Source organism: Falco peregrinus, chromosome 1, assembly GCF_023634155.1.
Source record: "Falco peregrinus isolate bFalPer1 chromosome 1, bFalPer1.pri, whole genome shotgun sequence".
NCBI classification, from domain to species: Eukaryota; Metazoa; Chordata; class Aves; order Falconiformes; family Falconidae; genus Falco; species Falco peregrinus.
In genome coordinates this window covers 116748908-116773423 of record NC_073721.1, presented here as the reverse complement: position 1 = coordinate 116773423, position 24516 = coordinate 116748908, and the positions used below count along the sequence as shown (strand labels likewise).

The 24516-nt window shown below is 44.6% G+C and overlaps 1 protein-coding gene and 1 long non-coding RNA gene across 2 annotated transcripts in view; one reads left to right on the top strand and one right to left on the bottom strand.

Moving 5' to 3' along the window:
* Nucleotides 1-24516, top strand: part of HDGFL3 (HDGF like 3) — a 38384-nt gene that overhangs the window by 12464 nt on the left and 1404 nt on the right. The window contains exons 2-5 of the mRNA XM_055811073.1: nucleotides 10673-10749; nucleotides 14032-14170; nucleotides 15496-15654; nucleotides 16935-17081. Of these exons, the coding sequence (XP_055667048.1) occupies nucleotides 10673-10749; nucleotides 14032-14170; nucleotides 15496-15654; nucleotides 16935-17081 (522 nt within the window). The remainder of the gene's footprint in view (nucleotides 1-10672; nucleotides 10750-14031; nucleotides 14171-15495; nucleotides 15655-16934; nucleotides 17082-24516) is intronic.
* LOC129784921 (uncharacterized) lies at nucleotides 10764-15489 on the bottom strand. Its single transcript, XR_008748180.1, has 3 exons — nucleotides 14202-15489; nucleotides 12018-12155; nucleotides 10764-11275 (listed from the first exon to the last, which is right to left on the bottom strand). It is a non-coding gene; the product is annotated as an uncharacterized LOC129784921 (long non-coding RNA).

Here is a 24516-nt window from a genome sequence, read left to right as displayed (position 1 = left end):
ACTGAAAGGCGCTTGATTGGATTTTGTTGATTTGTATGAGGTGTATCTGGATCCCAGGACAAATTCATATGTGCAGTGTTCCCTAACGTCCTTCCCTAGTTGCAGATATGTCTCCACTAACCAAGTTCTCTTTTATGTGTAATTGCCTTTTCCCAGTTATTTGCACAATATGAGTCAGAATAATATGCTGTTTCTTTACAGCTGCTTTTTAAAACAAAATGGTAACCGGATTTTAAACATGTTTTTTTTTACTGAGCTGCTGGGGGAGAGTGCTAAGCTCCTGTGCTTAGTATGGATGCCATTCCTGATTCAGAGGTAACGAGTGTTTTAAAAAATTAATATTAATGTATGCAGGAAAACAGCTATTACAATTCCACACATGCAATTTGTCTCTTGACAGCCTGTATCATTTTTAAATCACCATTCCTTTAAAATTAATCTTCTGATTACCCCTCCAAGTGCAGTATGGAAATGAGAGAGAGTGATGGCCAAAAGCCCTTGGTCTTGTTCAGAGAAGGAAAGTCAAAGAAAATCAGAGACTTTTGGAAGAAAGCAGATTCTGGAGTAAACTTTGTGTCTTCTGTAACATAACTGGAGCTGAGTCACTAGGTTTTGTAGATAACTAATGGTCATGGAAACACCATATTCTGAGAGGTTATTTGAAAATAATTCAAAATACTTACACATTGCTCATTGGACAGAAAGAAAAGATGTTATAATCTGCAGTCCTACAAGTATGTAAACATGTAGGCAACTTCAAGCCCATGAGTAGAGTACTCACATGCTTAAAACTCATATTTAGTGTTTGTGATATAAAATATATATTTTTAGAATAATGGGCATGCCACCCTAGCAAGTCTGGTCACTACCATATTGACCATCTTCCTCTCGGACATTAATGCCACTTAAATCTCTAAAAATATATCTTTTCATCTTTCATGTTTTTACTATTTCATTTAAGTAATTTTTTTCTAACATGATTTAGTAATTAGGATGCAAGTTCATAGGTCTGCATGTACATAATGGAGTGCTTTGTATATTTTTATATAAAAAGTTTCATTCCTGTAAGCTGCTGCTTAAGATTTTTATTGTTATTATCATTACTTTTAGGAAAATGTTAATCTTTTAGGGACTATCTAAGTAGATTTCAGCAACATACATTTTGGTCAAAACTCAATGAAAACTCTCATCCTGAGGTTTTGGAAACAGAAAAACAGGCAGGTGGGGAGAGTATGACTTGGCTTGGAAAAAATGGTTCCTGAGTCTATTTAGGCAGACAGATTAAAATTCCTAAGAGTTTAACCTAGACTGGGGGACTTTGCAAAGAAGGTATTTGACACCGTAATGACAGCTCCTGGAAATCTGAGCAGAGATTGAAAGCAAACCCAGTAAAAATACCAAAGCTGGGTCCAAGTGCTGCACAGAGACCACTGTGACTGCATGAATCTCTTCTCATTCCATGGTTTTAGCAACTCAGCCGACACAGGCAAAAGCTTCATCTTAGCAAAATAGTATGCCAGTTTAATTGGGTGTTTTGTATCATAGGTGGTGGCTAAGGCTGCAGGAGTAATAGAAACAATTATTTACAGACAGTTGCAAGGTTTATAGCCACCCTAGGCTTTCTACAGGCTCTGAGCTCTTCTGCAGGTACAAGTTTGCAGTTTGTCAGCCGAGTAAACAGGAAAACCTGCCTTTGAAAAATTATTGCAAATCACTCCATTCATGGGCTTTGCAATTAGATTTCATTGCTGCTTATTCCCCCCAGACTGTGCACACGTCATTGTACGTGTTATTTGCATCACAACAAAATAATTGGCCTGTGAGCCGGTGGTGATGCTTGGTGATTATACTTACCCCCTAGCCCCAAAATCTGGACTGAGGCATCTCCCCTGCGGAAGGGTCCCAGGCCACCACCTGCATGTGAGCACCCTCAGTGCTGCGATTTGGTGCTGGGAGCGTGGATGTGCGCCTGCAGTCCTCAGCGCCAGGGTGTGGGATCTGTTCAGGGGCCTTCACCGTACCTGGTGCTGCAGAAGCTCCCTGTTGGTGCTGCAGAAGCTCCCTGTTGGTGCTGTGTACGCAGCCCAGCTGCAGAACGGTGGGTAGGTAATAGGTAAATTCCTTGTTTATGGTACTGTGAAACAGAAGTTTATGTTTTGAAGTTGTTGCTTTAAATCCTGCAAATAGATGTTCTGGTGTGAACACGTACACTCAGGTATTTAAGACCAGGAGTCTTTATGGTCTGTGGGTCCACGGAGAGCAACTTAATGAAGACAAATACGTGCTTAGCTGTGTCTCCATTCCCTCTGCAGCACTGATCAGGACACTCACGTAGTCTCGTCTCTACTGCTGCACCCAAACCTCAGAGGGGTGCAGGACACCAAAAATGTTCTGCACTTTTAAGGGACAAAGATTTTGTGTTCTTTCCCCATGTAAACAGTATTTTTTCTGTGCAGGCACTTGTTCTGTGACAAGGAATGCTTCGGTCCCCTGGTATTATACTCCTTAGCTACAACTGGTGGTAGCAAAACAAGTCACAGAGGAGACAAGCAGGAAGGTTTTCTGTACCCAAAGGCCGAGATGATAGTTGCAACCTCCAGTGTCAAGCTTGAGTCCTCCCTAGCAGGGGCCTGTGGGCTGCAGCAAGTGAAGCAGATTGTTCCCTTTGTCTCTAGTATGATTGTGTCCACCCTGACGCAGGCTGGAGGCTCGTGTCTGGGACCTGCAGTCTCCATCGATCACGTATCCTTACTCAAAACGATTTTAACTGCAAACTGTAGTATCAACAGGGTCTTGTGTACTTTGTGGGAAGCCCGACCAAATATTGCACAGGAGCGCTTGGTATTCTTCAGCCTGGAAATACGGTGCCAATCCAATTTTTTTAACTGACTTTTTTAGGAAGTAGATTACATTGGAAAAGAAATAGTAAATTAAGCCAGCCAAGTCTAGGAGACTGCAATCTTCCAGAAATTTGCTTACCTTTTGGCTTTAAGTGTGCCAATAGAGTATAAGGACTAGCAACACTTCTTTTAATAAAAGCTTGGACAGTGGAATATGGAGCCTGGGATATGTGGAACAGATGAGCCTCAAGTATAAAATTTGGTTGTGTATATTTGACCAAATGTCAATGCTCTAGGCAGGCTGTATCTGACTGAAAAGTTTTTGATCAAGTTGACTGGCCAAAAAATCCTATCTCATGAATATAACATTTTTCCTTAAATCAAACAAAATCAATGAAATAGTAAAATTCAAGTGTAAATATTGGAAGGCCAGAAAATATTCCTCAGTCTAATAGAGTTCTTACTCCATTCATCCATTCTTTCTAGCAGATGCGATATGGAAGGTGGCAGGGTTTATCTGAGCCTGCTTTGAGGCTTTTGGGGAGAAGATATGACTTTTCATGTCCCTTTGGCTTATGAGAAGACAGTGGCAGGAGAGAAATAGTGTTTGTGAGTGTGTAGTCCCCAAAATTTCTCTTTTGTTGATGTCTTGATTGGTTAATTAGTGTTTATTTGCTGCATGTCTTCCAAACACATTTTTGTATGTGCACTTCTTGCACACTTTTGTATTTCAAGACAAAAATATTTGTAGTAAGATGATAAAGTAAGATAACCAGATTTGTCATCAGAAACTGTTTTCAGTTGGTGTTAGCGGGCTGAGAATGGTTTGCTCAGGTGGATGGACATCGCAAACAGTATTTTGATATCTGAGGAATAATTCAGACAAAGAACTATGCTTAAAGGGAAGAAAAATAAACACAAAATGCCTCAAAGCTGGCAATCTCTGTTGGAAATGAACAACCTCTCACCATCCACCCACAAATAAAAAGTAATTTTGTGAGCCACGAAACTTAAGCTTATTTTTCTCTGGCTTGTTTTTATGTGGATTCCCTGTTGCCTGATGTTTTGGTTAAGCCTGCATTGCAAGCTGTCTCTTAGCACATGGACTACTTATCTGTCCATCTTCTGATGGACAGCCTATTTATCACAAAACATGGGGAAACTAGTACCTCTTTGGCCTTTCTCCTTCTGCCTGGTTTGGCAAAATTGTCTGACATGTCCCTGAGTTATTGCAGGTAAAAGACTGAAAATACTGTGAGCACATCCTTTCCTTTCCTTAGGGACAGACTGGAGGGCGGGAAAATCCCAGTGGTAGCACCATTGCTTCGCTCACAGTGGCAGGGAAGCACTTCACTTGGAAAAGGTGGAGCATTTTTGCAGCAGTCTAACTTTGGGGTGTGCTCACTGGGAGGATTACAGTTTGGTAACCTGGAATCCTTCTCTGACAGAGCTGGAAGTACTTGCTACTAGTTGCACCTAGCTACTGTTTTAGCAGTGGACCTCGAGTGCTTTATGGGGATCAGTACCCCATTTGTACCAGTACAGTGAGACTGAAGGCGGTGCAGTGATGTGGCCAAGGTCATCCCAGAGGCTAGCGGCCGATATAGGAGATAGGACCAGTCTCTGTAGCCCCAGAGTCTCCTCCTGTGACAGTCTTCTGCCCACCAGCCGTGAAAGCTCACAGAGGAATCACATGAATAGATCTGTTATCTCCAAAGTCATGCATATAGATACCAGTCATGCAGAACTAAGCTTTGGCCCCATTTCCATCTTGAAGATTAAAGCAGCTCTGCAGAAAGTATATTTCAACTTTGTCTTAAAAATATGCTGCTAATTAGGGATGTAAAGGGGCTGAACTCAGCTGCAAGACTGCTGATCTTTCCTAGTGAGACACTGCCTGCCAGCATTGTTTGGACTCCCAACTAACCCTTCATTGTCTTCTATCTCGTTGAGGTCCTGAGCATGCACAGAAAAAAAGGAGGATTGATGTCTTTATATTGTCATTTCTGGCTGTCTGCAGGATACCCTTCAGCCATTTTCAGCAGTGCTCAAAAGTATGCTCTGCTGTTTTTAATCTTGTTTTGCTTTTTGTTTTTGCTGGTGGCACTCTTCTATGCCCAGAGACTTTTAATTTTTACTTTTGTAGCTGTGCAGTTCCACCTTATTAAGTTGGATTCTGCTTCTAGTCTCACCCTTCGCAAGGTTATCTTTTCTAATGGGTGAAAAAGTGCATATGCCAGCATTCCACACTAGGAGTTCTAGTATGTGATGTACATCGGGGAAGGAGTTGAGCTGTGCTTCAAATATCATATAGTCCTGATAAATGAGAGAAAAATTCTGCAGTCTCCGATCAGCTTTACTTGGATTGCTGTTCAATTTAAGGACTACAGAATTTGAGTCATAGTTTTTAGCTTGAGGGAGGTTGGTTATTTTTTTTTCTTTTTTTTTTTTTTTTTATTTCCCCTCTACATTTTAGGAACCTCTGGGGGAAGAAAAGAATTAATATTTTACATTTTACAGAACAGTATTTTAAATAATGGTTTAGAAAAGATACTGCCATACTGCTGACTCCGGGTAGCATTAGCTATTAAAAAGCATATTAAATCCATCTGAATAAAAATGTTGTAGAAAAGCAAAATACCCTATTTTAATAATGGATTTTGAAGAGTATTGCTTTTATCCATCTAGGGTTTTGCTAATAAGCTAACTGCAAAAGATCAAGCTGTTTGCCTGTGTTGGGCAATAATAAGCAACTTGAACCACTTTCCAGCAAAAATACTACAGGCCTTTGCTCGACTGCTGTGCAGTGGCTCCGGGGATTTCAGTGGGAGATACTGATCTCTGCAATGCTTCTGTGTGCTTTTGCCAATCAAAGGCATTTACAGTGTGTCAAAACAACCAGTGATTTACTGCTCTGCAGTTTTAATGCCCTCTTTTTGCAAAATAAAAGGACATGTTCTTGTGGTTTCAAGGCCTGCATAAGCATCTCCACATGCTGAAGGAAAGCTTTCTTGTCTGTAAATGTGGACCCGATAGGTATTTTTGCAGAGTACCTGTTTTTTCGCAGTGTCAAATTCCGCTGGAATATAACGGAACAGGATCTGGGCCGAAAGCCACCCGGACAGCCTGAAATTCCTGCTTCTGAGCAGCAGCTTAGCCACAGCAGAGAGATTTTGTGATAGCCATACGAGGTGACACCTGCTGTCCCTCCAAGTGGAAGGAGACACATCTGGGCTGCCCTTCCGCCTTGATGGGCAGGACTGCCCCTTTCTTGACTGCTGCAGTAACATAAACCTCCACAGAAAGCTGCTCTGCGTAGACAAGCAGAGAGACAAAGCTTGCCGTTTTCCCAGTGTCTCCGAGCCGGTTTCCCATTTTGCAGGGAACGTGGAGCTCTCTGGAGCAGAACACCCAGGAGGGGGTGCAGCTTCCTCTGGTTCTGCACCAGCCCTCCCAGGGAGCTCCTCTGCCTGTCTGGAATATGCCACCTTATCCCACAGGCAGGCACGGGGATGATTTGTGCTTCTGAGAGCCACCTCGGTGCTCCTTGCAGGGCTCCGGCTCTGCAGCTCCAGTGCGACCCCAGCCAGCGCCCCCCTCCCCAGGGTCCCTGACCTCACGGCAACTGGGAAGGCAGCGGTGCAGCACCAGTACTGCTAAACCCAGCCTGTGAGAACCAGACTACCTGGGAAGTCACCAATTGCTCAGCACCACTGAGAGCAAAATACTCAGGCTGCATATACATCCTAGCCTATAAACTACAACGCAAGGAGACAGATTTCTTGCTTACACATTGGTAGTCCCTAGCAACACCATTTGATAAAGCCCTGCTCTGGTTTGAGAGGGCCAGGCTGAATTTTTTTTTTCAGTGTTCCTGACCCTAGAAGCCTGGCATTTGTTTACCGGAGGGGTGGGGGGAAAAGCGCAGTTACATCTTTAAAGCTGTGCTGCTTGGTTGGCAAACAAATGCTGGGCAGCGCAGCGCTGCTGAGGTTGTGCGAAGAGAAAGCAATTGTTATTCATTAAGCAGATGACAGCAACGGGAGCAAGGGGGATAAAACTTGAAATTTGAAACCACTTGCTTTAATTTTAGCCATAATTGAAGCGGCTGCCCATGATGTTGCTGATGCACGTATCAGATTCGCGCGCCATGCACAGCTCTCGGTGATTTCTGTGGCAGCAAGCTCCAGCCCACTGTGTGCTCTGGTTGGGGAGAGGATAGATCTCCTGTTTGATTGCAGGTTATAACGGGTACTTCAGAATCTGTTTGTTTCCTTCCAGAAGCAAAATGCAATCGCAGTCTGGCTCCCTGATAGATGCTTTAATCATTAGTGAGGTTTCTGTGACTACAACACTGTGCCCTAGTATGGGTGCACTTGCCTCTTTTGTTCCTGGTTCGAAGCAGTGATGCTTTTCTCGCTCATGTGCTCACGCGCTTGCTCTTTCTCTCCCTCCCTCCCTCTCTCCCTCCCTCTCTGTCTTTGAGCTTGCTGATATGGCGAAAAATATCAGATCCAAATCTTTGGCATATTTAACCAAAACATCTTGTAGGATGGGAATAAATTGCGACTGAGTGCAGCAGCAGGGGGCTGGTATGGTTGCTCGTACCGCTTGCTTTCTGTTGCTACAGAACAGCGGCAATCATCAGGGAGTGCTGGGGTTGTTCTGCAGCTAAATAAGCACTTGGGGGCTCAGCATGCATAAAGGGCTACGGTGCTTTTGCTGGGAATGGCTGGACTGTGCAAAGCTCTCCTCTTAAGGTCTGTAATGCAGGGATTCGCATGAAACAGGTAAAAAGGGAAGAGATATTCCTTATTGGCAGAGAGGGTCTCGTCCTTCGCTAAATTCTGTGGAGTTTTTGCTGCGGAGTTAAACGGCCATAAGATAGCACTGTCACTTCATATTCAGCCTCGTTACAGTACTGGCGACATAAGCCTGAGAGCTGGGGAGCTCACAGCAAAATCGGTGAAGGCAGGAGAAGTCTTGACCTCAGCTGCACAGTGAAATGGTAGAGTGGGAGCATTAACCGTCTATCCTTGAGCTGTTTAGTGCAGATTTATATTGCGTGTGTTTGTATGTGTATGCCAGCTTTCAAAAGCTATGAAAAGCTTTTTTATGGTTTCCTGTGATGATACACAGTCAGAGGGGATACTCAGATGGATAAAGAAATATGCCACGAAATGGGGAGCAGGTGAGCTGCGTGACAGATGTGTGTGCTGTCCTTTGTCAGTTTGGTGCTGCTCCTTAGCTAACAGTATGAAGTGCTGGGAATGTGACATGAGGCTTAACTCCACTTGGGATGTTGCTTAGAAGATCCTCACTGCATTGGAGCATAGCACATTGTTGATGTAAGGTCCTCGTTCCCTTCTGATCAGCATTCCCTGCTAAGCATGTCTTCATTCCTTCACTTTACTGATTGTTTACAGCTGTTTGCTTTATTTCATGAGAAATTCTTAAAGGGCTGAGGCAGTAACTGGACTGCAGTGCTCTGTAATGCAGCCCAGAGCTGGTGCCGCCTTTCAAGTGGCCAGATGAGGTTCACACTCACGTCCCAGCAGACATTGTTTGTCTCAGGCACAGAGGCCACATTTTTCTGGGGTCTGGTATCTCTCTGGACATCTTCCTTGTCACGATAAAGAGGAAGATGGCTATGGCATCCACAGTTGAGGTACCCTGTACTTGGCAAACTGCCAGCGCAGCACTTTTTTGGTCTGATGCGTAGATACTTCCATCTTTAAGGAAGCATGAAATGTGTTGCAGAGTGGGACACGCTATCTCCCCGACTTGCTATCAGTTTGTGAAGTGAGTTATGAGTTATTCCCCTGCAGTCTTTTTATCACTGTTACAGTCTAACACCTGTATTTAAATGATGAATTAGTGAGAAAGTAACCACATTATGGGCACTTACTTAAGAACAAATAGTTAATGTCAGAAAATAACGAGTTCTGAAAAAATATCTTTGGCAGTCTTTCCTCTGTGTATTCCTGATGATGAAGAGAACACCAAACAGCCTGTCATGTCGTTTCAGCTCCTTCTTAAACATAGCTGAACTAAAAGGGAATGCGTGCTTCCATCTTCCAACAGCATCTGTCTCCCTTCTATGTGCATTCAAATAATAGATTCACCTCTTATTTATCAATTCATTAGCTTTGTTGAATAGAAAAAGGTGGGTAATTGCTGTGCCCACGAGGTGTGTGACACCTCTGACTATCACGGATTGTCTCCTGCAGACGGTGCTGGGTTGTAGGTGACACGTGGCCCAGTGTGCCAGAGCCCCACCATCCGCACCCCTGGGTTGTGCCGCAGAGACGAGACAGGGGATGCTTTGGGAGTGCTCTTCTATCCCCTGATTTTGGCATAGCTTCAGAGAGTGCTCTGCTTAGACCTAAAAGATAGGCATCCAGTTCTTTTGCAGAAAGGAGTCCTGTGACATTACAGCTCCACATGTGGCTCTGGTTTCTCTGTCCCCAACGGGTGTCCTTGCAGAAAGACCAAAAGTACTTGAATTCTTACAAAGACTTGTACTCCTTTGAGAGCTACATAGCCAGCAGATGCTTTACAGTGAAAGAGAACATCCTTTGAAAACAATCTGGTGTTTATTAATCAACAAGAATTCAGTGTTTGGGGTCCTTCGGCAGGAAAAGAGAAGGAAAGCACATGTGGGCCTGGCCTCCTGAGTGAAAACATGCAGGTTCCATCCCCATGCTCTGCTGAGGAGCAGATTTCGTGTCGCATTGGTAATGTCAGCACTTTGCTCTCAGTTCCAGTGACATTTGGCAGGATTCAATATGCTTATGTTGAGATGAGTTCCCTCAGACCCAGGCAGCAAGCCATTCACCTGCTCTCTGGTGTTGCCCTATAGATGATACTTACATTCATTAGGCTCCCTCTTAGCTGGAGAGTTCTCTGGACGCTTAATTTTAGACACCGACATATGCTCAGAAGTGCCATTTCTGTCAAGGCAGGCACTTAGATCTTATTCAAAGCTGTGCTGATGTTCTGGTTGATGTGGGGAGGCACCTGGACCCTATTTCTCTTGCAGAGGACTGAAAAACTCCATACAGACAAGACTTAGTTATGACCCTGACCTCCAGCCTCGCCGCCAGGCTCTCAGCACTGGGAGATGGGGTCTGGGCACCGCTTAGCCTGGGGGCTTCATCCCAGTCCCAGCTATATCTCAGGAGAGCCCCCTCCCCATCCCTCCCTTAGCAGCTCTGCAGCTCTATCTTGAGAAATATGAGGCCAGGGGTAAAATGTGAAAGAAGCAGTGGAGTACAGAGGGGAGTGGTGACCCAAACCTCTGGAGGAAGGCGAGTCCCAGGCCCTCCTCCCTGGTGTGCGTTACGCATTGTACGCCGCATCCGACCATCGCCACCGGGAAGCACCGATGGAGGTTGTCTGGTTTTCCGGCTGCAGAGGTGCCATCTGTTCCCCATTTGTGGCAGAAGTTATTTAGGTGGCTGTGTGAGACAGACAGGATTACCCTCTGGGCTTTGGTGCCTTTGATGAGGCGGCATCTGAAGTTAACACTTAAATTAAGCAGACTTGATTTTATTGCCTTTGTGTGTTATAATGCCCATGAAATCATGACAACTTTTTGTCTGCTCCTTGCTCTTCTGTCGTGTCCCTGCAGTGTTTCTGTCATGCGCTGACGGCGTGTGACCTGCCTGCCTGACAGATCGGCAGCTGTCACCCCTTCCCCGTGCCAGCACACCGTGGGAACCTCCCAGGGCTGCGGCATACCTGCGCTACGGCTCCCACGGCTTGGTGGGGATTCTTGGATGAGGGACACCACATTTGGGAGTAATCCTTTTTCCATTTCTGTCTCACAGATTGATGAACTCCCTGAAGGAGCCGTGAAGCCTCCAGCAAATAAATACCCCATCTTCTTTTTCGGGACTCATGAAACGTAAGTGAATGAACATGGTCTTTTCCTTTGAAAACATCTTCTTCCACTGCAGCTAACTTCATCTCCACTGATTTTATTGGAACAAATCCTGACTGAAGCCATTGGGAGCCTAGAGATAGGTCCTATGAGCCCAACTCATTTGTACCAACACGTGAAAGTAGATGGGAACACTGCTGCCTGGATGGTGTGTTATGGGCTAAGCATAAATAACAAGTAGTGCCTGTGTTTCCCGTAAAGAAAAGTGTTGGCACGTATTTATTAAAGAGTCATCTGACGTCAGATGCATGGGCAAAAATTTGTTACTTGGATATACATGGTAGCAGAGATCAAGCTGCTGTATTCAGACACGTTTGGGTTCCTGTCCTGTGTGAGAAATCACTTGGTAGTTTGTAAAATGAAAGGAAGCAGAGCCCGGAGTCTCACACAGTCCTCACACAGCTTTAAAATAACGTGCGTTCCTGTGAGATCTGTGCTGGGGGCACTGTAGGATGGACTTCTCGGAAGTAATAGAACAGAGTTGGCAGAGCTTATAGGGAAAGAAAGGAATCAGAACAGAAAGAGTAAGTTAGGTCTTACAGTAATTGCTACAAAGTACAGAGCTTCAAAATTATAATGTACGTGTCTCTATTTTAAACTGAGGTAGTTCAAAAAAATAAATCACAGGTTCTATTTTGCATTAAATGTTTACATTTTAAAACTTTTCCTTCCCCACTTGTGGGGAACATGTTTTCTAGCATTCCTAGGAAATAGAAAAAGGAAAAAAATGAAATTCTGATGACATTTTAAATTTAATTTTAGACATTTGAAGCTTTATTAGAAATTCTTGTTTGTTTTTGAATTTTAACATTATTCCAGAACATAATAAACCCCATAGCTAATACGTCACATTTTACTTCAAAAATCTTTAAAGGCAGTTTGTGCTTAATAAAGATCAAAGCAGCCTCTTTAGTTAAAATATTTCTTCCTATTACTTTGATATATTGTGATCTACTATTACTGTCACAAATTAATCTAAAAAGAATTAAGTTCAAGTAAACTTACGATGCTTTAAAATCAGAGCACAAAATATAATTTATTTTTTTTAATGGAAACATTTTTCTCGAGAAACATTTTGAGAAAAAAACCTCTGACCACTTTTATTCTGAATTGAATGAATCCCACACTGCTAACCTCTTTTGGTTTGGGTTTTGTCAGCCCACAATCTGACTGTAGCACCTGAAACAGGAAGAACGTTTGTAGTTACTACCTTAATAATTTAAAAAGCATACCTGCTAAAAATGAACTGTAGATTGCAGCTCCTTAGTTTGATAGCAGAGCAGTGGAAACTGTTATACTCTCCCGGTGGCAACAGATGTATTTCAAACAAGGATGTACACCATTTTTCAGTGTTGACTGTACATAAAAGGCTGTAGAAACATTTCCATACATTACTGTTGTGCAAAATTAAGGTAGCCCGTGGTAAGTTTCATTCAGTTTTCCTTTGTTATTTGTGTTAGAACTGTTTGTATGTATTTTTGGCAACAAGGAGACATCTAGTATTAGCAAAAGCATTCATAAAACAATTTATTCAGATCCCTTGCTCTATTGTAGCCTTTAATATTAACAAGACATTTGTTAGTTTGGAAATCGCTGTTTGGCTTTCAGGTAGAAATGCATTCTTGGCTTTGTAATTATATAATTGAGATACTTCTCAATGAGACGACTGCGTGTGGATACCGTTCTGTCTCCTGCGTAGTTCAAAGGAAGTTCCTTCCCCAGAGACTTGGCATTTGCTGCTGCCTTTAGCCACCCTGGCAAACTTCTTGGCCAGTGGGATCACTTAAGTGAATGAAATTTTGCACGTTTGTAAGTGCTGGGAAGAATCAGGGCACAAATTGGGCATTAATCTGAAGTACTGTTTACAGCAAGGAAGAACTGTGACCCTGTGATTAAGGTATAGGACTGAGACTGGAGAGGATTGGGTTTTCCTCTGTGCTCTTTTATCCGTTTGAGTTTGACCTTGGGCAGATCTCTGTGCCTCAGAAGCCCATCTGCAAAAAAGGGCAACTTCCCAACCTCATGGTGATGTTGCAAGTATAAATGTGTTGTAAATGGTGGAGCTCCATGATCCCATGGTAATGGGTACCATAGAGTTAACGTTAATTGCAAAGATCATCAGGAAAGTAGGACAGTGATTATAGTGAAGGACACTGCGACTTGCTCAGCTCCAGTTGTTGGTGACATAGAATCTTCCACGTGGGAACGAAAGGGGGTTTTTGCCTTCACTGTTTTTAATTTAACTTACCATTAGCCATCCCAGTACTGTGATACAGAGCAAAGTAAACACAATGGATATAGATACCCAATGAAAAAGAACTGATGCTTTCTTCAGTTTTATATAAGAAGTCAGAGTTTTATTGAAAGTAAAAAAAAAAAAAAAAATAAAAGGGTATGTAGAAAAAGCAGGATAAATCACCACTCTTCTTTTTTTTGTAATTATTTTTTCTGCCTTGTGGTGTCTGTGCCTGAAATTAGTTGGCCCAGTGCATAGCTGACTTATGCAGCAGCAGCAGAGCACAAAATCCCTGCTTTGCTGTGCTGTCTAAAACACAATTTGGCCACAAGCACCATGTGTCTCATTGTTTCCTTGTATTACTCATCTGCCTATATTCACCCATTGTTTCTTGGCTTATATGAAATTATAAGATTTTGGGGAAAGAGCATTTTTATTGTGTTTGCACAAAATCTAGCATGGGAGGGTCTTATTCCAAGAAAGAGGGTCCCAGGCATACCAGCAGTATAGATACTGGTAAATGCCACTGCTTTTTCTGTCCCGCGGTACGAGGGGTAAGTTCTGGCTTGTGGGTTCTAGGCACTCCTTAAATGCTTTAACTTTCTGTATGGTATTTTTAGGCCTTTCTGGATTTGTAACACACAGGACTGGAAGTTTGGTCCCTTGCTATCGCAGGCAATTACGTCATATAATCCCTTTCATAAACTGTTCAAGTGCCAGTTCCCAGCAGTAGTTAATATAACAAATGAGACTTGTTTTAGTTGTTTCTAGAGAGACCCAGCATGATTTTGCAACTTCAGACATAAGGATGGTGAGCCAATGCCATTAAATCAGACTCACAGCAGTAACTCAGTGTTAAATAAATAAATAAACAAGCAAACAAAACTGAGAAAGAAATGATGGAATGAGCAGAAGAATAGGGAAGACATTTGCACTGTTAATGGTTTGGGGTTTTTTTGAAGAGGAGGAATTTAAGTCCTTTTTTGAATGTCACCTTTGTTAAAATGCAGTGCATTCCTGGGGCCCAAAGACCTTTTCCCATATAAAGAATATAAAGATAAGTTTGGGAAGTCGAACAAGCGAAAAGGATTTAATGAAGGCCTGTGGGAAATAGAAAACAACCCTGGAGTAAAGTTTACTGGATATCAGGTAAATTACTTTCACTTCTATTCCTCCTTACCTTTCTTGCTTTCCTCTTTGAAGACTTCTTGTCAATGTAAAAATTGTTGAGTGGTGTGGAAGGTCCTGGGTTTGGTGGAGCTGTAAAGTTTCACAGCTCTTGTAACTGTGTAATGTAAAGACAACTGTGGTCTTGCACTCTGTGACAAATTGAACTTTAATCATACTGCAGAGCCCTTAGCTTTCTGCGATATTCTGGGGTGGTGAAATGGAAAAACCTGCAGCAGATTTAGTTGAATTAAAAATGGAAGGTTTTATTTACTCCAGTATAAACATGAATAATTTCTGACTTCTTCTTTCTGTTGTTTATTTTTATGTCCGGTTCAGTGTATTTTACACAGACCTTAAGGTCACTGCACTTTTGATTTTTACATTGGTAATGTACAACACGTAGGACACCGCTGCCAGAGTTGTGAGGGGTGAGAAGGTGGAGGTTTACGCTGCCGTTACGAGATAGTAGCTGCTGTACAACAGCTCTCCCTGTTGGATGTCCGGAGCAAAAAGTCAGGGAAGCTGGAGGGGGAGAGGAGTAGTTGGTGGGCTGTATAAAGCCAAAGAACTTTTCTCGTTAAAAAAATGTGGTCCTTTGAAGGTAGAAATCACCTCCAAAAGAAGGCAAACACCTATTACATTATTAGCACAAAACCTTACAAACCAGCGATGCGGACCACCTGCAGACAAGCTGCTGCCCCTCTCGGTTCCTGTTTCATATTTTCAGCCCTACAGATGTTTTGCATGCACTTGGGGATTTAAAAAAATCTAGTGAATAGTCTGTGGGAGATGGACTGTCAAAGAGCTCTCAGCCTTCTGGTCAGCGTTTGCTTTTTTCCTAACAAGGAGCTCCTGCCCTGTGAAGGGGTGGGGTGTGTGTGTGTGTGTGTGTAACAGCCATCTTCTCTCCTGAATAGGTCTCTCCTATTGCAGCCGAAGTCTAGAATTTTCCACAGTATTGCCCAGAGTAGAACACGCCAGGTCTGTCCGCTAAGCAGCCCTTAGTTCTCCAGCAAACACATTTTTGTTATCGGATCTTCTGTTTCTGTGTAAACCGTTCAGAACGTGCTATCCCAGAATCTGCGTCTGATAACTGTTTTCAAGTGGTGACTGAGAAAATTGCCTCTGCAGCCCTTTTTCTTGATAATTGCAAGAATAACATGAGCTCTTCCTGACTGTAGAGACTAAAGTGTAAGCTGTTTGTTACCAGTATTCCTATCTTCAATACAGAGCAAAAAATAAGTACTAGGTTTTAGTGATATTTTTGTTGTTTATATATTATTACTGTTATTGTTATTTTAAAGGCAATTCAGCAACAGAGCTCCTCAGAAACTGAAGGAGAAGGAGGAAATACAGCAGATGCCAGCAGTGAGGAGGAAGGTGATCGGGTAGAAGAGGATGGAAAAGGAAAAAGAAAGAATGAAAAAGCAGGCTCAAAACGGAAAAAATCCTACACTTCAAAGGTTGTCTTCAGTTTTTCCATTGTTACCCATATGCATTTATAATTAGTGTCCAGTTTTTGCCAATCTGTTCTTCCTTCTTTAGCGTTTTGAACCCAGTACCATAACGATGCTGTTGAAACAGGCAAGGGGAAGTGCTCTTGCTTTTGTGGACGGCCGTGGTGAGACAGCAGCTGAAATACTCTGCCCTGTTCTGGTGCCCACACTTTGAGAAGGAGGTGAAAGAATGGGAAGGAGTTGAGAAGGGCTGGAAGGAAAATCCATGCAAAGATGGATTGATAGGTTTGGTCATCTTAGATTCTCCATGAAGAGCGAAAAAAAAGCCTTAGGAGCGTGCCTCCTTAGGAGTACTGTGTCTCAGACTGCCTGGTAATGGCTGTTGAATGTAATCACCTGCGTAGTGACTTTGGGTTCAGCTGTACTTCTCACCCGGGTGAAAGGGAGCAGCGTTATAGTCACTTCCTCCAGTTCTGTGTGTGCCTCCAGGTCTGTACTTGGCTTAAAAAATTGTGGGAAGCGTGGCAGAGTCATGTGCACTCATATTCGTGTGACTCTTCTCTGTAAGTGAAAACTAAATTAAATGAGAAGAAGCAAGCAAACAATCTGATCCAGGTACAATTTGGGGGAGAGCAGGGATTTCTATGGTTCATCAACTGAACAAAACGTACTAAGTAATTTCACCCCCTTTATGTGTTTTACATTACAAATTCAGGTCTGGTCTACCATCTTCTTTCCAGAAGACTCTGGGCAAACAGAGGATTAGGAAAATGGTGGCTTAATGCCACAATTTATCCTTTTGTACTGTAGAATTGCATAACATAAAGGGAGCAGAAAAGATATATTGGTTCCACATGGCTTTAATGTTAATATATTAAAGCTGACAGCACTAAAAAAAGTATGGAAAGCAGCTCTGCTAATGTTATTCTCATTTTACATCTCTGTGTTTAATCAAAACTTTTGTCAAGCTGGCACCATCTGTTTCATTAACTAACAAAACCTACAGGTGACCCAACACTAATACCCATCTCCTGTTACTGTGTCTGTCTTACAGTCAGTTGTGCTGCCAACCTGTGTCAAACACCCAGTTTCGCCTTTTGCTTCACTGATGGCAGTAACTCCAACTGCTTCACCTGAAAAATGCTTCTCACCCCACACATCCTCCCCAGTATTCACCTTGGACAGGGAACCGCATGATCAGACAGCATTCCACATATGTTTCAAAAGTGCCTTTCTGTGACTGAAGCTCAGTTTTTACTTTTTCACTTTGTTGTTGTTCATTTTAGAAATCCTCCAAGCAGTCACGGAAATCTCCTGGAGATGAAGATGATAAGGACTGCAAAGAGGAAGAAAATAAGAGCAGCTCTGATGCTGGGGACGCAGGCAATGACACAAGAAACACTTCTTCAGATTTGCAGAAAACCAGTGAAGGGGTAATCTTCTGTTAATACCATTCACTTCCCACGCTGTTTGCTACCGGGGGGCTTTGGAGCTCTGGGTGAAAGGCGTTGCATTGCAGTGACCTGTGCATACCCCACGCGATCTTTTTACATTGCGTTTCAGTGCTCAGAATGTGTCTAGAACAGGAACGTGAGACCGGTCCCTGCACTGGTATCAGTTTTGCTCTAGAGAAATGACTGAATGAGAAAAGATGCTATAAGCATTATTTTCATTCCAGCACTTGCATGGATGTCAGCTGAGAGGAACTACTGAAAACCATGAGCTGGAATGATGCAAAATTGATGCGAGAGCAGAATCAGACTGTTTGCATAATGCATTTTGGCTTACTAAACAGGGGGAACCTGCTTATCCTTTCACACTTGTTTAAAATTTGTGCAGTCCCACTGACTTCTTTGGAGTTCATGAGGGTTCATGTGCACATTACAGACTCGGCACACTGTGGGTTTCAGGGCAGATCCTGCCTTGGGATATGACCTTCCAAGGAGGGAAAGTACCGTCTGCTCCAGAGCAGCTTCATACAGTCTCCTTGTATGTTTGCGTCAGTTGTGTGTTCATATCAATATTATTTTGTTGTGACCACAACGACAGAAAGGAAGGCTGCTGAGCAGGGGAATTAGCACAGAGTCTGGTTAATCGTCAGCCACCGTTAACAACCACTTCTATTTCTGAGCCTTTCGAGCAGCACTGGCCTCCCTGCTCCAGCATTTACAGCTCCGGCTCAGAACCAGTTCTCGTGCAGGTTCTGTGCCAAGGCTCTGCCACATGGCCAGCAGCTGGGCTGGGCTGTCACAGGAGCTGCTGAGTGACACGAATCCCCAGGTGTGACAGGAAGCCAGCCAGCACAGGCTCTCATCTGACACTGCCGAGGTGCCTCAGCACCCAGCTGCGTGCTCAGCCTCAACCCTTTCTCACAAAGCACAACCTCTGGGGAGCTGCTGTCGACTTCTGCTTCAAGACTTCTCCCAGAGCTTCCTCTCCCCTTCTCTCTCTGCCGTGCAGTTTATGTGTTTCGTGGCTCTTCACCTTATAAAGACTTTGATATGTGGCTCATGGGGTCAGGAATGTGCCCTGAGCCTCTGCGTTCACTCTGAACAAGCCGCTGCCTTGAGCCAGAGACTGACACAGGGAGTTGGTATGCCCGGGGGTGCCTTCCCAGCACCTCACCCACAGACTCAGAGGGTCTGGGGCTGATAAGTGTGGTGTGTGTAGCGCACGTGTTGCCCATGTTCTGGCTAGTTAACCCTGTGATGCTTTCATGTCTTCAAAGAGGTGTTTGAGTGAGAAGACTGGCCATAAGGTCCATCTGAGGTGGCAAGAAGTTCAGGGGGCCTGCTTTGTTTCCCACGTTTGTAGCAGTGGCAAGGGATATGCCCATGAGCTTCAGGCACGTTCTCCGTGTAAGGACCAAATTCTTTCTGGGTTAGGTCAGTCGCAGACTAAGTGGCTAAAAAGTCCCATAGGGTGTTGGCTGGCTGGCTGGTGACACTCATACAGCTCTTGCTTCTGGGGGTAGAGTCCAGCGTGCTCCAACATCATGGTCCTCTTCAGTGTTCTCAGGATTGTGGGTATTTTAGCTTTTGTGCTGAAATCTCAACAGTTTGTCCTTCCTGCCAGCACCAGCTCCACAGAAATACAGTCACCACTGCCATACCCATGTGAGGAGCTGGCTCTGCTTCGACCTCTGCAACCCCAGCACTGGGGCTTGACCGCTGTTTAACTAGACTAGATCTTGGAAGCATTATGGGAAAGGCGGAGTTTTAGTAGCATGTACCAAGGAGAGATGGACAGATGGTTTTCAGAGCACTTTGAGATAAAAGCACTGATAAGTTTGGAGAAATTCACATCCTGATCCAGAGATTTCATCTGGATTTGTGCTGCAGAATCAGCGTATCACATGTAAACCCTCTTCCCCGTTTCCTTTGGGCTGTTGTCGATGGTGCAATTCTCTCCTAGGACCAGGAGGGGACACTGCATGTCCTCGGAGCCAGACTAGGTGTCATTTTAGAAGGTACCATCCCTTGTCAGACACAAGGCACTCGGGGAAAGAGTGATGGGAATTTTTTTCCCAGTTGGAGTTACACAGCCGGTCACACACCGGTTACACAGTGTGCCTGGACTGACCCGCTGGGGTACTGGGCCACGCTCTGCCGGGCATCCAGACCGGGAGTCTGATGGGGGGCAGCGAGCTCCTCCAGCCCACCCGCCTGGGCTTCTCTTCTATGGAAAGGAAGGTCGAAAAAGACCAACACGTGCCTGCAGAGCTGGGATATGGTCCTCTTGTTCATGTGCATGAATTCAGAAGAATGTCTAGGTCTGCTCAAAGGCACCGTTATAGACGAGATTATGGTCTCTTTTGAAATCATTTGGCTTGTGAGAAGAGCATTGGAGCCACAACACGCAGCCTGCTGTGGGCTTCCTCCTCCCCAGCATGCAGCACAGGAGCTGCATAGTCACCGCTTCGCTGTCTTGCCAGGCCAGCAGGCTCAGAGCATCTACCCGGCCATGAGACAGCGCTGAGGGCACTCCACAGCGAGCGCTGGGGTGCAAACCTGCTCCCTCCCCCAAGGTAGGGGGCTGGGGGCTGCCTGAGACTCACACCGGGAAAGTTTGTGCCACAGTAACTTGTAGAAAGGTACCGCGAAGGCAAAGAGACAAGAAAAGCAGGAGTTCAGAGCTCTCATCTCAAATACAGGCTGTTCAGTTGCCCTGGTCTTGCCACTGTGACCAGCTGTTTGAAGGCCCCCGGCAGCAGGGGCTGGGAAGAGCTGGGGCAGGCGGGTGGGCAGGCGGCTGGGGGCTCAGCTGTCCTGCAGGTAGTGCTCCCCACCAGTGTGTCCTGGGGAGCCTCTGCCTCCTGCGCTCTGCACCTTCCAGGGTCTGACCATGCAAGAGTTGCCTAAAGGACACAAGCAACTTTCCTCATAATGATGCTAATAATAATGAGGTAGCAGTTACGTTCTGTAATGCCTGGACCGCAGGCTGAAGACACATCTACTCTCCAGATCAGAGGGAACCGTACCTTTTATGCACACCCTTACCCTTCACATTACAGGGATCTTCTCAAAGGGTTAACAGCTCAAGTCAAATGATTGCAGGAGTGTCTTCACCTATACTTTTTAATGAAATTTCTAACCTCCAGGTGGTAGCGGAAAGCTTGAAAATGTGAAGTGATGGCTTCCTAAAGACTGAAGCCCAGAGCAAATAAAAGTACTTCCAAAGCTATGATATTTTTTCAGCCAATTTCATACTGTTCAAGGGCTCGACTTGTGATATTTATTTTTTTCATCCCTGGGGTTGACAAAGCTGCTTTCTTTTCTTATCTCCATCCCTTAATTTCTCAACTGTTCTTGAGGACTGCAGGCACTCTCCACAGAAGAGACATTCGCTTCCTCAGACTCAGCCACACTTTATAATCGCATCCTGCCACTACCTGTCCTCAGGCTGCTGTTCTTCGGCTGATTCTTTCCCCAGAAAGATGCAAAACCTGAACCTCAGGGGTTTATTGTCTAATATTAATTAATTAATAACATGACAGCTAAGACAGCCTATCTTGGAGTTTGCTCAAGTCAAAAGTCACAGCACACTGCCCCCCTGCGCCATGACAGTCCTGGGCTGTTAAATACTAAATTGTTTTGGCTTTCTCAAAACACCACGTCAACAGACTATTCCAGTAGAAGGGTATTCATGGCTCTGTGTTGTTTACTTTCTGTAGTCCAAAATTAGCTCATAAATCAGTGAATTCATGGCAGCAGATTTACATTCCACATTTAAATCTCTGGTGACTTGTGTGTTTGGTTCTTGGGTGGCATAACTCGGAATCTTTATAACCAAACACCGAAGTCGTGTTTTACTTTTACTCTCCGGCCAGGCGTGTAACGACACTGGAAAGCTGGCGGTAGTCCCTGCCCTGTTAGAGAGTGTTTGGATGTTAAGGTCAGCACTCAAGAGTATGTGGCAAGTTTTTCTTTTGGTATTATATTGGTTACAGTCCAGACATTGTGTTGGTAAACAAGGCATTCTCTTTGTGTACAGACGCATGTGGTTGCCTTTCAGGAGGTGAATGGTTTTACTGAGTCTTTGAAAAATAATAGATTCGTTGGAAATTAAATACATTATTTTGCTCCTGGTACAGCCCAAATATTAAAGTGGGTTAAAGGACTGTGATCTTTTTACTCACACTGACAATCAGTTACTAACATGGGAGTCAGTGGATCTATTTGTGGAGGCAACTGCTTGCCAGCATGAATAAGGGGATCAAGATCTGGTCCAAAATTACTGCCATCGGATACTATTGCCATTGGGAGAACATATTTAAAATGCCCTGTGTCCAGGACATATTTTTTTGTTGTTATGTTCTTGTGGGGAAGCAACAATTCCAGTTACTGCTGTGAAAGACAAGTGTTAAGGCCAAACTGGCCAGAGAAACACAGGTTCACCGTGGCCTTCTGATGTGGTTTTGACATGTTCGGTTCCTTCACTCTTTCTTTACATCTCAAGAATAACATTGGTTAGGTGGCATAATAGGTTTGGGGGTTTACCAACATTCATTTAGGGCTCTATTCAAGGTAAAAGCATGCATATGGGCATTTTTCCAGAAAATGAAAACAGAGTATGTATTTTTGTCCGATCTTTTTTTCCTGCAATTTGAGTAAGTTAAAATCTACCCCTCCAAAAAAAGACAGCATTTGCGAAAATATGTTTAACTGTTGCACAGTAAAAAGTTCCATGTAAAAATCAAATAGTGGCACACACTCTGGTGCAAAGAGGTGTGTTGTCTGCTGCCTTCCTATAGCTCAGGACAACAGCACAACAGCACTGCTCAGTAAGGCAATGGGACGTAACTCAGGAGAAACATCGATGTCTGGGTGCAAGTTGAGATTAAAGCAGCCAGTGTAGATGAAATATGCTCTTTGCATCTCTGTGTACATTGAATCCTGTAGCCATTTTGACCCCAAACCAACATGGAATAACGATGATCATATAGAGCAAGTAAATAATTGTCCTTCTGTCCATCCATCAAGAGCTTTTAAAGTACAGAACGGCTGAGTCAGTTGCAGAACAAATTTTCAGTGCCAGAAAAAACAAAGCCATTTGTGGATTTACTTTTATTCCCTGCTTTCTGTGTTCTCTGGCCTTCAATTTTGCCGATGACTGCGATGTTTCACTCCAGTCAGATTGTGTGCTGTTTCTTTTGTGTGCAGTAGCACTGGTCAGTGCGGCACAGGGACCGTATCTTACAGTACAGCTGAGAGACTTGTTCAAACAAAGATGATGAGGGTTGGTCCGTGTCTGAAGGGACGTGAAACCATGGAGACCATGGAAACCGCTCAGCTCTGCCGCATCCTTGTTCAGCGGCTGCTGCCATCCTTGTTCCATGGGTGCTGCGGGGGCCGGCAGCGCTGCCTGGGTGGGGGAAGGTCCCCGCTGGCCCCGGGGCTGCCGGCAGCTGGGGACAAGAGAGCTGCTGGCCTCTGGGGCACCTGGGACTGCTCTGGGGGACAAAGTGTGCAGAGTGGGTACTGGTAAAGGTGAAAATCCTAGTGGATGATGTGCACACCCGGCTCTTTGTTGTCCCTCCTGTGCCACGCTGTGGCCCGATGGATGCGTCTCTGCACAGCCAGTGGGGAGTGGAAGGGTGAATATTCCCAGCGCCCAGGCAAGAATGGCGCCCACCAGTCTCCTGGCCTTAGTCCAGCAGGGAATGGTTGTAAGTGCAAAGGTTTCACACTCCAAAAGGACAGCTTTCCTGGCTGGATCGGAGAGTGGCACTGTAGGGACCCACCGTTTCACCACCCACGCTGCCCGTCAGCGCTGGGTAGCAGCTGTCAGTCATTATGAACTTCAGCATCAGGCATGTTGTGATCCACTAATCCTTTGTAGTTGTTTCGATGGGTGCCTGCGTGTCCCTCTGAAGGGAAACAGCAGCAAGCCCCTGCCAGCCACATCTCCAAAGCACCTGGAAGTATCATCTCACCGACGCGGAGGAGAGAGGCCGGTGGAAGTGCGGCTGTGGGTGAGCCACGCAGTCACACCTTCTGGGGGAGGCAGGGCTCAGGCAGCGCCTGTCAGCCGTCCTTACAGGCATGAGCATTTTATAATTACCCCTTGTCAAGTGTCGGCCGTCAGGATGTACCAAGACCTCCCACACGGAATGTGCAGGTTTCCATTACTCACTTTGTAAAGCCCTTGTCGTGGGGGAGAACCACCACGCTGGACAAACGCAGCCCGTAGCTCAGAGGTGCAGTAGCCAGGCTGGCACCCCAGGCCGCTCCGCGGGCACTCGTATGCTCTTGTCCTCGGGGACAGGGAAGCACAGTCTGCTGTAGCCGTGGCATCGCACACAGCAGGTATGATGGGCCAGAGCGGGAGAGCTCAGGCAGCAAACTCCTAGTGCAGGGATGTTAAAATAAGCCATCTTTTCGTATTCTCTTCTGGGTCTTGTGTAAAGTGAGAATTCCATCATCCTCAGTGGATTTAACCTGTACACCACCACCACCACCACCACCACTCAATGTTGATTTTTTTCTTGGATGATCACACCAAATACAGTACTGATTCCTTCACACTGCTTGTGTGTTGTGTTTCTTTCCGTCCGTGGGGGTGTGGGTGGACAAGCTTTCACACTCTGAATTCTTTACGAAGGAGCAGGGGTGCCTCGCTCAGGGTTAGGTAGTCATGTAGCACTGCATGTCGTCGTGTTGCTGGACAAAAGTAGCGTGTCCTTGTGCCTATAGGTGAGATTTGCTGTTTCTGTTTAATATGAAGAAACTGAGTTGGAGACACTTGGCATGATCACGTGAGGACAGTCTGATCCTGTTCACCCTAATACCAGTGGGAGCAAGAGCTGACCTTGACTCAGCCACGAAGTGGGAGTTTCTTCCTTTTCTGTCATCACCTTACAGTGAACTCTGAGCCAAACTGTTTCCTTTTCACAAGCAAAATCAGATATGTTAGCTATGAGAACTGTTTGTCCTTCTTTGGGCTTGCTAAGTGTTTGCTTGTTGGAAGAGCAGGGTGTTCTCGCCGCAAGGCGTCCAGGAGCACAGCAGTGCCGGAGCTTTTGCGTGAAGCCTGTCAGCGATGTAGTGTAGTGGAAAAATGCAAAATTTGGTTGCGTGAAGTATGCTATAAGTGATTCATAATTAAGTGATTGGGGAAAAGAAAAAACCAACCCACACACGTGACTGGAGCTGCTTATTTGAATAAAGCCCTAAATGTTTACTTCTAAAATATGTTCTTTAGTATTTTATAGGGGTATGTTTAGTTGATGTAACATAAGTCGTTTTCTCTAGAAAAAAATTTGTTCGAACAGACCAGGTGGTTACTTGTACCTGTGACTTTGAAGTGTGGGAATAAGGCATTAATTATATCAAGTTTGTTACAACATGCTTTTTCTTACATTAAATG